This window comes from Lissotriton vulgaris, chromosome 2_1, assembly GCF_964263255.1.
Source record: "Lissotriton vulgaris chromosome 2_1, aLisVul1.2, whole genome shotgun sequence".
Lineage (NCBI taxonomy): Eukaryota > Metazoa > Chordata > Amphibia > Caudata > Salamandridae > Lissotriton > Lissotriton vulgaris.
The window spans coordinates 45,137,990-45,151,519 of record NC_141687.1 but is presented as its reverse complement, the minus strand read 5'-3'; the positions used below and the strand labels follow the sequence as shown (position 1 = coordinate 45,151,519).

The following is a 13,530-nucleotide window of genomic DNA, read 5'->3' as shown; positions in this document are numbered from 1 at the left end:
GCTGGCAGAATTCCCTGCAGAATGTGGCAGTCTGTACAATGTTGAATATCGCTAAATTCAACCAAATTTCAGGGGCTATCAGGAACCTCCATTGGCTTCCAGGGAAGGAGCGCATAGAATTTAAGGCACTGTGTCTGATCCATAAACCCTTGTATGGAGGCAGACCAATGGAGTACCATAAAGTATTCCAGTGGTACGCCCCTAGTCGCCCACTTAGGTCAGCCAGTAAAGCACTGGCAAACGTCCCTTTAATTAAGAAACCTAAATGGGGAGGTAGATGCCTCTCATATCTAGCTCCCAAACTTTGGAACAAGCTGCCATTACACATCGTATCCCAGCCAGTCCGGTTGAAATTCAGTGGACAACTGAAAACTTGGTTGATTCACCAATCAGTAAGATCTGATTTTTCAGGCTACACATTTTTCTATGCTCTCCAGCGCCAAGACGCTTCGGCATTCGAGCGCTTTATAAACTTTACTTTACAAGGCACTGTAGGGCTTAATATACATGTGCCTGGGTGTAAAGCATTGGCTGGTATAGTTGAGACCAGAAAGAGATGGAGAGATGGGAAGGGCGATAGCGGAGCATTGGAAGAGCAAACAAGAGCAGAAAAGAGAATGCCATGAGTGGTTCTGAAATGGGTGATTCTGAAGCAATGGGAGGGGAAGCCGCTAGGTGAACGTATGCATAGCAGTTTGAAAGGAACAGAATTGTATGTGTAGGATATTCGCCGAGATATGCTTTCCAACGTGTAATCAATGTGCTTACCTACAAGATTACATTCAAGATAGCTCAGTGGGCTAACAGACTAACTGCAGAGATCCATGTTTAGCCTCCAGGTCACAGATAAAAATCTTAGTCAACAATACACTGGGTAAATATATCTAATGCGAAGATCTGTGTGTAGCCTTTAGGGCACAGATTCGGATACCAATGAGAAGCGTCAGCGAGCATCTGCAAATGGATGTAACCTTTAAATCGCATGTTTTTATAGGCCTTGCCTGGCTCCGCCCTTACCTCCAAAATGATAAACCCCATAGTTTAAAACTTCGACCACAGTCAGAGCAACCACCCACACATCTACTCCTTTCCTAAATGTGACATTCCATCTCATCTGTCCCACAAACAGATGCCTTCTCTGTAGGAGCATCTGATGACAGCAGGTCCTAGCAAAGCCCCACCCGTAGCATCCCCATGAATACCACCCCCTCCACAGGAAGCACAGAGAGGCTTAGCCACCAGCAGCCCACCCTCCCTCCGAGGCACAACGGCCACGCCCACCCTCTGCCAGTGCTGGCACTCTACCAGCAGGACGCACCTGACAGAGGTCTGAACTACAGCTCCCAGAATGCACCTGCGGCTGGCTTTTAAAAAGCGAGCACCGGCAGCAGGTGCCACGCAGGATCTCCCCGGAGCAAGCACTGCCACTGAGCCCCCCCATCACATCCCACCCCCACTCACCAGAGCCCCCCGGTGAGGGCCGCCGCGCTCCCCGCACTCTGCACCGGCCGCTCCCACACCAGCAGGCTCTGCGCCGCCTCCAGGGGCCCTTCCCAGCCGCGCAGGGCCGCCCGCAGCTCCGCCGCCAGCTGCCGGATCTCCCGCTCCGAGGGGGGCGCGGGCGACGGCCCACCGCCCGGGTCTGCCATGCTGAGCGCTGGACGGGCCGCAGATGGTACGCGCCGGAACCCCCTGCTGCGCGGGGATGGTTTGACCCGGGAGCGCTCGTTGTTTTGATCGTAATCCCCCGCAGTTCAATCCCGAGCGTGACGTCACTGGGCGGAAGTGATCAGCTGATGCCAAGCGAGAATGACAGGAGCTCGCGCTGGGAGCACGTGACGAGGGAGAGCTGTGAAAAGAGAAGAAGGACAGAGCATTCAGCAGCCATAGCACCAACAGGGAGACAATAATACACCTGTGCCTGAGAAACTGTTGTCAAGCTATCATGAAAGAAACTTTCAATTATACAATTTGCGAACATTCGTGACAAGAATTTTCAATTCTGTGAAGGACAACGGAGGCGAGGATCAGGCTTTTTCTTTGCTTTATTACAGCAGCCAAACACAATCGATCTTTTTTATTCAGTATAACATCATCAACTACAAGTCCCCTGAGCACACTGTATTTTATGAAATTGAAATTTAAACTTTATTGTGTAGTTAATTAAAACCATAACAATTTGATGTATGTCGCACAAGTATACAAATTTATAAAATTATCATTAAAAAGGAATGATAAAAAGGCTTATGATAAAAACGGAGGGTAAAACTCAATCATTTTCCTACTGTTATTTACGTCACTACGAGGATCATTGAGGCAGAAAAAAACTCAAATCATTAACAATTTAAATCTTCTTGTTGCTTTATGCGTTTCTCAAATGCCTGCAGGAACTTCACCCGCTTGCAATGTATTCCAGGAGCGGTTATGTCCAGGCTTCCAATAATGGCAGATCTGCATGTTCGTAGTCTCCTGATCCGAAAACTTTCCTTTAAAAAATATGAACGTTCCTTGGACAGCATCTTACAGTGACAGCTTATGTGAGTTATATCTTCTTTATGGCTACCGCACAATCGACATGTAACAGCAGCATGCTGTTTCCAGGCAGGATCATCGGCTAGTGTCGGAAAGACACCAAATCTCAGAGACATCAGCTTTCTCTTAATAAAAATAGAGTAGGTTGTTTCCATGTATATTGCTGGTGTCAGTGTCTTATAGCCATTTATCACAGCCCATGAGTGCGATCGATGGGAGAAAATTTCTTTGTCCAGAAATAGTGAATGGAGTTTGGCCACTTTATTTAGGGTCAGTTTTAGTGCAGCAAATGACAGATTTTTATCCCATAGGGTTTTTGAGCAGGTTGTCTCCAAAGCATGCACAAGGAATTGATTTGCTTTGGATTTTTTTGAGATTTGCGCTCTTGCCATAAATAGGTGTTAAGATTATTATTACATGCTGTTTGCTTAATCTGATACCACACCTTAATGTATGAGTATAATCTGCCTGGTGTTTCATTTTTTAATCCAAACTCAAGTCGCATTTGCTGCTTGGTAATCGTAATACCTTTTTGTAAATTTTAGTTGTCAGGCTGTTTAGTAAGTCCGCGTCCTTTCCATGCATTGCCACACTTGCATAGGTCAGGGTTGGGAGCACTTTGCTTGCCATCACAGTTAATAAGGGTTTGAGTGATGGCCCTTCCAATTTTTTTGACAAAGTACTTAGTCCAAATAATTGGGCACCAGCTCTTTGAGTCAGATATTTCCTCTGTTCTTTGAAGTTAAGTTTATCGTCTAAAAAAAACCCCAAGTATTTATATGCTGAGACTTTCTCTAACGGTTTTCCTTTCAGCCAAATATCAAGATGCGAGCCACGGCGGTTGGTAATCAACATGGTTTTGGTTTTTGAGATGTTTATTTCCAGCTTGTTAGCCGACAGGAAAGCCGAGAGTTCCGTTACTAATCTGGTTAGTCCCACCTTTGTTAGGCTCAGAAGTACTAGGTCATCTGCGTAGGCCAGATGGATGAGCTGTAAAACACCTAATTTTGATGGATGGGCATTGCAATGGTTCAGTGTCCCGAAAAGATCTGAAATGAAGAGGTTGAATAAATGGGGAGCAAGAACACACCCCTGTTTGAGGCCAATCGTTGTGGGAACTTTTCTCGACAGTCGTGATCCATCACCTATTTTAACTTGGGACCAAGTATCCGTGTAAAATAGCAGCAAGCCCCTAAGAATGTTCTCTGGTATTGCCCATGTTCTCAGTTTCGCCCACAATAAGTTGCGACCTACACTGTCAAAGGCCGCCTGAAGATCAATAAAACACATATTCAGGTCCTGTTTACTACTCATGCACTTTTCCGCAATCATAGTGATGTATAGGATGTTTGCTGTTGTTCCAATCCCCTTCCTGAACCCCGTTTGATTAATGGGGATCAGGGCTTTTTCGCCTGACCAGGCTACCAAATCGTTTAATTGTAAAGATGCAAAATATTTTACCTCGACGTCCTGCAACGCTATCAGACGATAGCTGTTTGCTAATGATCTATCTCCACCTTTATAGATTGGCATGAATATTGATCCTTGCCAGCTTTCAGGTACTTGATTCAAGTATTGCACATCTGAGATCAGTTCCGCCAGGCAAGGTCCCCAAAATTCAGGGGCATATTTGTACGTGGCTTGTGGGATGCCATTCGGACCTGGCGCCCCATTAGTTTTTCCTTTTTTGTTTATTTTAATGAGTTCTTCCGCCGTATATAAATTACTCTGAGGGTCTGTACTCGGTATATTACAATGTATGCTGGTCAATGTTTTACTCCAAGGCTCTTCTACGGGGCACGTTTTATTTTGACTTGTTGTGCATGGATCACTACTTTGAGTTATTGTGTTGGTGGCTGTAAATTTTGTTGCAAGAAATGCTGCCCACTCCGATTCCTGCACGTTGGAACTTAAAACGTTACGGGGTCTTGTTAGCTGATTTGCTGTTTGCCAAAATATATTAGTATTCTGTGGTTTTGAACTATAAATTAGTTTTGACCAGAAACTATCGTTTGTTGACCTTTTAAATTCCCAGATCATATTTTTTATATTCTTTTCTTTGTGCACGAAAGCTGACCCATTGGGTTGTGCCATGGTCTGCCGACTGTAACTTCCTTTGAGATTTTCGAAGTAGTCTTCGTAGGGCTTGTAACTCTTTCGGGAGTTTTCTCTGTGATCCATTAGTACTGGATTTCGTGACAGACAGCTTCATCTTTTGTTTTAAATTTGACAGAAAGAGTGACCATCCTTGAATAGCGTTCGTTGAGGAACTCCCTATCTCAGTCAGTGTGTCCTTCATTATAGAGAACCACTCATATTCATTTGTGTTGGACCAATTTATCAGTTTCAAATTGATAGACCTTAACTGGTGTAAGCTTTTCGGTGCTTGCGGGGTTAACAGTGAATGGCAATAGACGGGTCTTGGTGAGAACAGGTTTTATTGAGCTTAACAGATGGTTGAACAAGTCTTTCTTAAGACGGGGGTTCTCCTGGGGGATCTACTTCTGGACCTTCGCCTTCGGCGGTTCTCGAGAAGGGACGTCCTCCGATAGCCGGTCAGGCTCCGTCGGGCTGGGGTGTCTTCGGGGTCCGTCTTGGCCTTGCCTCCTCCCAGGGATCGGAAAGAAAACAAAACAAAAGGGCACTCGTGAGAGCGTTGTCCGGCAAGCAGCCGTATCGGGGAAAGGGTGTGAGGATTCCAAACCACGCGTGCTCCCGCTCTTTGCTACTAGTGAAAGTGGCGTGATGGGGGGGTTATGTGCTCAGGAAGGGGGAAAACCGGGATCCAGGGGAATCTCAAGGAACCGTAGGTCCTCCCTTACGTCCCACCCAGCCCTTGAGACGATTACGCACCTGCACAAGCCACGCACCTCCCCCGGGTGAGTGGCTGGGCGACTCGTGGGGTCGTTGGCCTCCTGGCGTCTCCAGGTCCGTCAAGGCTCCTCGTCCTCTTCCTGGCGCGTCTTCCGTCTCCTTCGCTCCTCTCTCTCGCCGTCCTCTCTCCTCTTCCTTACTCCAGGTGTACAAGCACACCTCGTCGGTCCGGACGTCCTCTTTTGACGGCTTACCGTCACTCCGTGACTCCGCCCAGTCATCAGCTCCTTGAAAGTTAAAGGGCCAGTCACTCTCTTCCTCCTGTATCACCGCAAAGTCTTCCCCTGACCCTCGATAGTCTGTCTGCTGAGGGATAGAAGAGGGGTTAATGCCAGCACTTTGCAGAGACTCTCGCACTCGCTTAGATCCCGAACACTGAACGGGGAGCCATGCCCCGGGCGCCCCGTTACATTGGCCTTCTATTATGTATGACGGTTGCAATCTTTCATTATCGAGGTTAAAAATGATGTGTTGTAGTGCATGGTCACTCAACAGGGTGAACTCGATTTGAAAACTAATCACAAGGGGGATTAATGAAAGACCAACCATTGTAAAGTCCAATGTAGATTGAGAACCATAGTATGTTTTACTAGGTGGTTGGTCCTCGGGAAACCTTCCGTTCAGTACACGCAATCCGAGAAACTCTAGTTTAGTCACTAATTGGATTGCTAGTCGATCTTTCCGTGTACCTAAACCTCTTTGTATCTGTTCGGGAACACCCCAGTAGCTGTTATCAGTTAATAGTTTATCATCATCTTCCGGTGTTAGGATCAAGTTGGAATTAAAATCACCCGTGATTATTATGTTAGATAGTGGGTCAGTAAACCGTAGGTCCGTAATGACTTTGCACAACATCGCGTTCTTTAATTTTTTTCCCCTAATTTTTGGTTGCGTATAGTAGTTAACCAGGATTGTTGGTTTGTTGTTGTTGTTGTTATGATCTGTTAATTTGATTAACTGAATACTGGAATCTGGTGATTGTAATTGTACTGAGTTAATTTTTAGGGATGAGGATACGTATACTGAAAGGCCGCCAATGGCGCGGCCACAGATCTTACATTTTTCCGCTAGCACGCTATGATGTATAAACTTGGCTAGTGCAATTTCTTCTCGTAGCCAGGTTTCCTGTAGTGCAATAATGTCACAACCGCGCCATTCATCCAATGGAAGACCTCCTTCTATCAATTGTTTAGCACCAGCAATATTCCAGGATACCATATGTATTAACTTATTAGTATCTTGTTTAAGTTTACCTATGAGCGGTCAGATCTTCCGTTTTACATTTAACATACCAGGGAGCCATTTCCAGTTGTCCACTGTATTAAGTGATTCCTCATTGCCCCTTTTTGATTCTTCACATACTGGCGCAGGTTCACTTCTTCCCTTTGTATTAAATAGAATGGAATATACCGGGGTTTTTTTTGAATGTGCATCGTCAATTTTCCTGGTACGTTGAACTCCACAGGACCTCTTCAATGGTGGCCGGTAGCGTGGGGAGATTTGATGGGATATTTGAATGCCCCATAATTGCTTTTGCTATTTCTATTGATTTCCAGGTTGTCAAAGTATGTTCAGCTGATGTGTCATTAGGGCCTTTAAGAAATTGAACCTGCTCAAGATCTGCCGTATTAATTTCTTTTAGGTCATCAAATTCTGCCAATAGCTTCAGAATGTTACTCCTGTTTAGTATATCATGTGCCCCCTGAATTTATACTCTGGTGACCAAATTATTTTGTGCAGCTCTATTCCGGCTTTATAATTGTGAGGCCTTGTTGGAATGACAGATTCAGTATTTGCCTGAGGAACCTCTGGATTCTGTACACAGAATTTTAATGTTCTCTGTGTTAAAGGGCTTAAATCCACATTCAACCCTTGGCGTTCACGGTGGAGTGAGGCCTCTCTAATTTTACTCCCCCGATCTGTTAATAGTTGTGTCGAAGGAGCAGGAATTACCTTTTGAACTTCATCCCTACATACTGGCATTTGTACAAGGCTAATTAAACAGTCTGAGGCAGTATTATTATCTGGTGGTTGACCATCTGCCTGTAGTATTGGTGGTATTGATTCCATTGTACTGCCACTAGATTGCAAGCTCCCCTTCTTATCATCCTTATCCGAGCCGGGGGCAATGACTACAATGGGCTTGATCTTGGACATTGATTCTAGCTGCTTGCTCAGTTCACCAATGAGATTGCAATTTCTATCTGGATTTGCAGTGGGCGAATGATTTATGCCAACATTCTCGATTAGCTGCATTTTTACAACATGTGTAGAATTGGAAAGTGTGTCGATTTTCTGGAAGTTTTTAGGAGCATTTTTAAACACTGAATCACCTCCTTTGGGAAGTTGATGTAAATGTAAATGTACATGTATTTATATAGCGCAAATCGCCCACATCGCAGGCATCTATGCGCTTGCTTAGGGAACCCGTCCTGGTATTCCCCTGTGAGATAACCCCGGCAGGGTATCCACAAGGTGAAAGCCAGGCATCCCGCCGCGAGGGGCCGTTGTGGAGATTAAGCAAGCTATTGCCCAGAGTCGCAGAGTGTGAACCCGTGAGTCGAGTAGGCACCGGAGCGAGAATTATCGAGTCTGTGGAATTATTGAGCCCAACCCCCGTCGGGGTGGGGAATTGAACCCTGGTCCAGGGCCGATCTCAGCTTCCGGGTCTGTCGCCTCTAACCCCTGAGCCACACTTCTCCACGTTTCTTCACTTGCGAATGGATCTGATTGACTTTCGCAGTTACCAGTGGTTTTTGGTAAACCTTGGTTCAGATTAAAAAAAATTGGATAGACTCCGTTAACCTTGTTGGAGACAACCTCACTTTTCTTATTTCGGGCTTTCCTCTCTTTTTTCCTTTGTCTCTTGGTTAACATTTGCTTTGAGGTCTCATAATTTCTAGAGTGATTCACGGCTGTTATCTCGAGTACTTCACTTATATTAGTCGTATCCAGCACAATATTGGCCTCATTGGTGCATAGTGCTTTTGAATTATTTTCCTCATCCTGTAAAATTACATCTGGTTTAGCACAGGTCGCACCGTCCACCCTCTGATCTACGTAAATCAATCTTTGATTTAGAGTTAGAATCTGATCTAGAATGACGGGAAGAGTGCTCAATTTGTCCAAAACAGGGCCACAGGGGAGGGGGATTGCAACTGATAAGTATGGGCTGGTGCTCTTGTTATGATACCATTTAACCCCTTGGACGCTCATGACGAGCTCAGCTCGTCATGATGTACACCTCCATACACTCATGACGAGCTGAGCTCGTCATGAACAATGGGAATCCAGAATAGTCAGCATCCAGGAGAATTAGCTGTAGCATTCAAGGTGTTAAGTTGTCCAACTTTGTATTAATCCCAGCAATGTTGAACGCAATGATGCTCATTAGGTCGATTTGAATGTCTAACTTGTCGGATTGTATTGTCATAGTTGTTACGGATGTTTGCAAGACTTTTAGGAGAGGGGCAACCAAATTAACGAAGGCTTTATCCATTTGAGATTTAGTCATGGGGACTTCTTTTGATGGATCATTGTGGTTTATATTGCCCGGTGGTGATGAAGCCGACCTGGGACCCATTGGTCTCTTTAGGTGTTCCATAAGGCCCTCACAGGCCAGGTACTTGTCCTTCTTGACACTGTCAATTTTACCTACCCCCTCTAGCTCCACTTTACCTGAGGAGAGCCCAACAGGCGAATCCTTCCAGTCCCTTTTATCTGGAAATGGACTTATGTTGAGACTAGAGCAGGCCAGCTCGTCAGGAGCCGTTTCCATCGAACCCACCCTGTAGACTTCCACAATAACTGTAGGCTCTGTTAAACCCGGAGAAGCTGGGCTTAACCTAATTGATGTTAACAATCCTGGGGACAGCGTATTAGAAGATGTCGTTGATTTGACCACCGGGGTATTATGTACTAATGCTGCAGTTATAACTTCATAATTTTTCCCCCACACGCCTGTTGATTTTTCAATGATTCCTAAACTCTCCATCTGGACATGTGTTTGCGGGGCTCACATGTATAACTTGATTGATTACTATGAGTCACAAGGGCAGGTATCGTTGGTGATGTTGAAGAGGCTTTGTTTGGCATGGACTCTGCGTGTTCTCCAGGGCGAGTCTCTATTGTGGGCTCAATAGGTGTTAATAAACCCGGGACTCCTTCCGTAGATGAGAACACATCATACCCCGGGTCTTTTAAAAACTGAAATCGAGAGCATGAAGTGTTTTTGTTTTGGATTGACTTTTTGAAGAGAGAGGCAATTGGTGAGATCAGTGGATTTTGCTTTGGACTATTTGCTTTGGTTGCATTCAGTTTTTCCAATCTTTTCCTTTTAAGGGTGCCTCGTGAGGCTGGAATCAAGTCCCCTGGTGCCTTCCTCACTTTACCAGACCTCATGGTGAAACCTGGAGGTACTGGAACTTGAGTTGACTTTAGGTTTATCTTTATCTTTGACTTAGTCTTTGTCTATGTCTTTGGTTTTAACTTTGTCTTTGTAGATATCCCGGTCCTCGGTTTAAGTCTTGGTCCAGACAATGTAGTGGTTTAAACAGACCCCTTGTTGAATCCTGTAGGGTGTTTACTCAAACTCGATTCGTACAAATCTGCGCAGACCGCGCGCCCTCCCAAGCCTGTCTGCACCCTCCACTCTCTGCCGTGTAACCACTTCTTACACAAGCACGGTACACGGGGATCTGGTGCGGCAGGGTTGGTCTGTCCCACTCAAGTTTTTATTTTCGTAGAAATCACTGCATTGTTAGCACACCTGAATATAGCCTTTTCGGAACTGTACCTTTTCGGGGAAGCTCGGAGGGCTCTGAAAACATGCGGCTTATTGTTCTGTGTGGTAATATAATGTTTATAATGTTTATAATAGGCAGGACTATGTTATGTTATGTTAAAAATATTTGTACCACGCTCGGTCACCAGACGGTTTCATGGCGCTCACTACAATGTACTTTTTTTTTTGGACTTACCAATCCAGTCACTGCCCGATGATTACCCCTCCGCCAGCTAACCGCTTGCCGCTTGTGCTGAAACCAGCAGACCACAACATCGGCATCGGCGTTCCTTCCTTGGCTTTCTTGGCTTGGCTTGGCTCGGCTCAGCTTGGCTTGGTTTGGCTTTGCTTAACTTATCAATCCCACAGGTCCACAATTTAAGGCTGTAGCTGCCGAGCTCACATGGCCTCCCAGATCGCCCAGGCCACGCAGTTACAAGTTCCTGATGTCTGATGTCTGATGAAAATGTCTGATATTCAAATGTAGAAGGCAGAGAAGGTAAAGAACAGCAGATAGGGTGAGCTCCCGGCTCAATGGTCTCAATTGACTCAGCAGTCACTACGGTCTCAGCACTCCTAATGCTTAGAGCTTAATACTGTCATTAGACGGTGTTTTTTCTTTACGAAACAGTTTCCGTCGCTTTTATGATATGGAGCTTTCTTTTTCTTTCCAGTGCGCCACAGGTGCCACTGACAGCCGGTAGACTGCTATCGGCCGTCTGCTGCCAGCCCGCTGCTACCCGCCCACAGCCCACAGCCCATAGCCCACAGCCCACTGCCTGCAGCAGACCACGAGTGGAACGGGACTTCCCAGCCTCGGGGCAGTAGCGGAGCGGGTTGGCATACCCAGTTGAGACCACGCTCCTGCAACGTCGCCAAGCAGGAGCTAATGCTGGTATGCTGGTAAGTTTCACAGGGCGCCGCCAATGTCCCGTACGTATTGGCTCACAAAACACCACAACCACAGAGCCGAGCAGTGCAGCAGCCTCCCGCTCCGGCGCCCAGCTCCTACAGAATGGCGTTTTTGGCAGCAGCGCATCTCCCACAGAGCAGAGCAAAGCAGAGCAGCAAAACAGCAGCAGCCCGCTCCGGCGTCCAGCTCTTGGAGATTGGCGTTTTCGGCAGCAGCGTTTCTCCCTCAGCTCTCTAGCACACTCTAGTTTCCAAAATCAGTTTTCCCTGTATTTTATGCGTTTTTATGTAGCGCAGACTTTACCCGAAGGTGTCAGAGCGCTTCACAATAGGAACAGAACTGATACACGAGGAGAACATTACAAGTGAACAAATTACAAAAGCAAACGTTAAGTTACATGAGGCAAAAATGACAATTTGAGCAAACAAAATACAAGAGGTAGCAAACGGTGCATTACAGGAGGAAAAAGTGACATGTGTGCAGGTTACATAGGCGTACAAAGTACAACTAGAGGTATAGTACTGCAATAAATGGAGGACACTCAAACACAAGAACAAACGTTACGTAGGCAATGGTGGCACTTGTGCAAGTATCTAAAGCAAACAAAATGTAAGAGGTAGAAAACAGTGTGTTACAAGAGAAAAGTGACATGTGCATGTTACAAACAAGTACCAAACACAGGTAGAAAGATAATACTGCAAAAACTGGCAGAACACACTGGGAAGGCACATCCATAGTCATGGAGAAAAGGATTCTCTATAATGGAGGGTCTTCCATCAGATAATAGAGAGGGTGTGAATTACATTTGGAAGTGTCTTTGAAGAAGGAGAACTTTGAGGTCAGTTTTGAATGCCTGGGAGGAGGTGGTGGTCCGGAGCTGAGGCGGAAGTGACAATTTGAGTAAACAAAATACAAGAGGTAGCAAACGGTGCATTACAGGAGGAAAAAGTGACATGTGTGCAGGTTACAAAAGCGTACAAAGTACAAGTAGAGGTATAATACTGCAGTAAATGGCAGACTCTCAAGCACAAGAACAAACGTGCATTACGTAGGCAATGGTGGCACTTGTGCAAGTATCTAAAGCAAACAAAATGTAAGAGGTAGCAAACAGTGTGTTACAAGAGACACGGTGCATTACAGGAGGAAAAAGTGACATGTGTGCAGGTAACAAAAGCGTACAAAGTACAAGTAGAGGTATAATACTGCAATAAATGGCAGACACTCCAGCACAAGAACAAACGTTACGTAGGCAATGGTGGCACTTGTGCAAGTATCTAAAGCAAACAAAATGTAAGAGGTAGCAAACAGTGTGTTACAAGAGAAAAGTGACATGTGCATGTTAAAAAAGAGTACCAAACACAGGTAGAAGGATAATACTGCAAAAACTGGCAGAACACACTGGGAAGGCACTACCATAGTCATGGAGAAAAGGATTATCTGTAATGGAGGGTCTTCCATCAGATAATAGAGAGGGTGTGAATTACATTTGGAAGTGTCTTTGAAGGAGGAGAACTTTGAGGTCAGTTTTGAATGCCTGGGAGGAGGTGGTGGTCCGGAGCTGAGGCGGAAGTGACAATTTGAGCAAACAAAATACAAGAGGTAGCAAACGGTGCATTACAGGAGGAAAAAGTGACATGTGTGCAGGTTACAAAAGCGTCAAAACTGACCTCAAAGTTCTCCTCCTTCAAAGACAGTTCCAGATTCTCACTGCGTTGCCTGAAAAGGATTGGGCCATCGATCTTTCCTTCTTGAGAGTAGGATGTTCAAGCAGAACATTTTCTGCATTCCCCAACCATAGAGACTGTGCCTATATAATGTCCCACTGAGGCACACATGTCCCCTTTCTTTACGAAACAATAACAAATAAGTCCAACCAGGTCAACTCAATATGATCATGCACGCCGTCTGCGAGAACAACATCCCGAGGAACCAGGTAGATCGAAGACCAACAGGGAAAACTCGGAGTTCAGCGGGCCAGCTCTTGAGCGATAACTCCGGCGAAGAAACGCCAACTCCGTTGAGGGAAAACACCCTTCGCGGTAAACTGAAGCGAACAAGTGCGAGTCTCACTTTCCATTTGAATCTGAAAGAAAGGAAAATTACGTAATAACAATTCTCCTTAAAGCATGTGCCAACAACAAAACATATCACAGGGGGGAAAAACATATTCCATAACATGCCATCATAGAATAAACAGACATTAGTCGTACATTCACCTGAATGAATATGTAAATCAAGATATAGAGACTGGGTGGGATAATCCTCGCCTTCGTTGTCCTTAATAGAATTGAAAATTCTTATCACAAATGTTCGCAATTTTTTAATTCTATGTCAGGCCCAGAGGCTCCGATTATGCTTGTTCAAAGCTGAGCCACCACCACCGATGCTACATCTCCATTAGATTTGTAATAAAAGGATTTATATGTAG

At 45.4% G+C, this 13,530-nt stretch overlaps 1 protein-coding gene across 1 annotated transcript in view; it reads right to left on the bottom strand.

Annotated features, from left to right (window-relative positions):
- Window positions 1-1,784, bottom strand: part of RETREG2 (reticulophagy regulator family member 2) — a 113,892-nt gene extending 112,108 nt beyond the window's left edge. Inside the window, exon 1 of the mRNA XM_086954414.1 lies at window positions 1,462-1,784. Coding sequence (XP_086810540.1) covers window positions 1,462-1,649 — 188 coding nt within the window. The 5' untranslated portion in view covers window positions 1,650-1,784. The remainder of the gene's footprint in view (window positions 1-1,461) is intronic.
- Window positions 1,785-13,530: the final 11,746 nt, after the last annotated feature.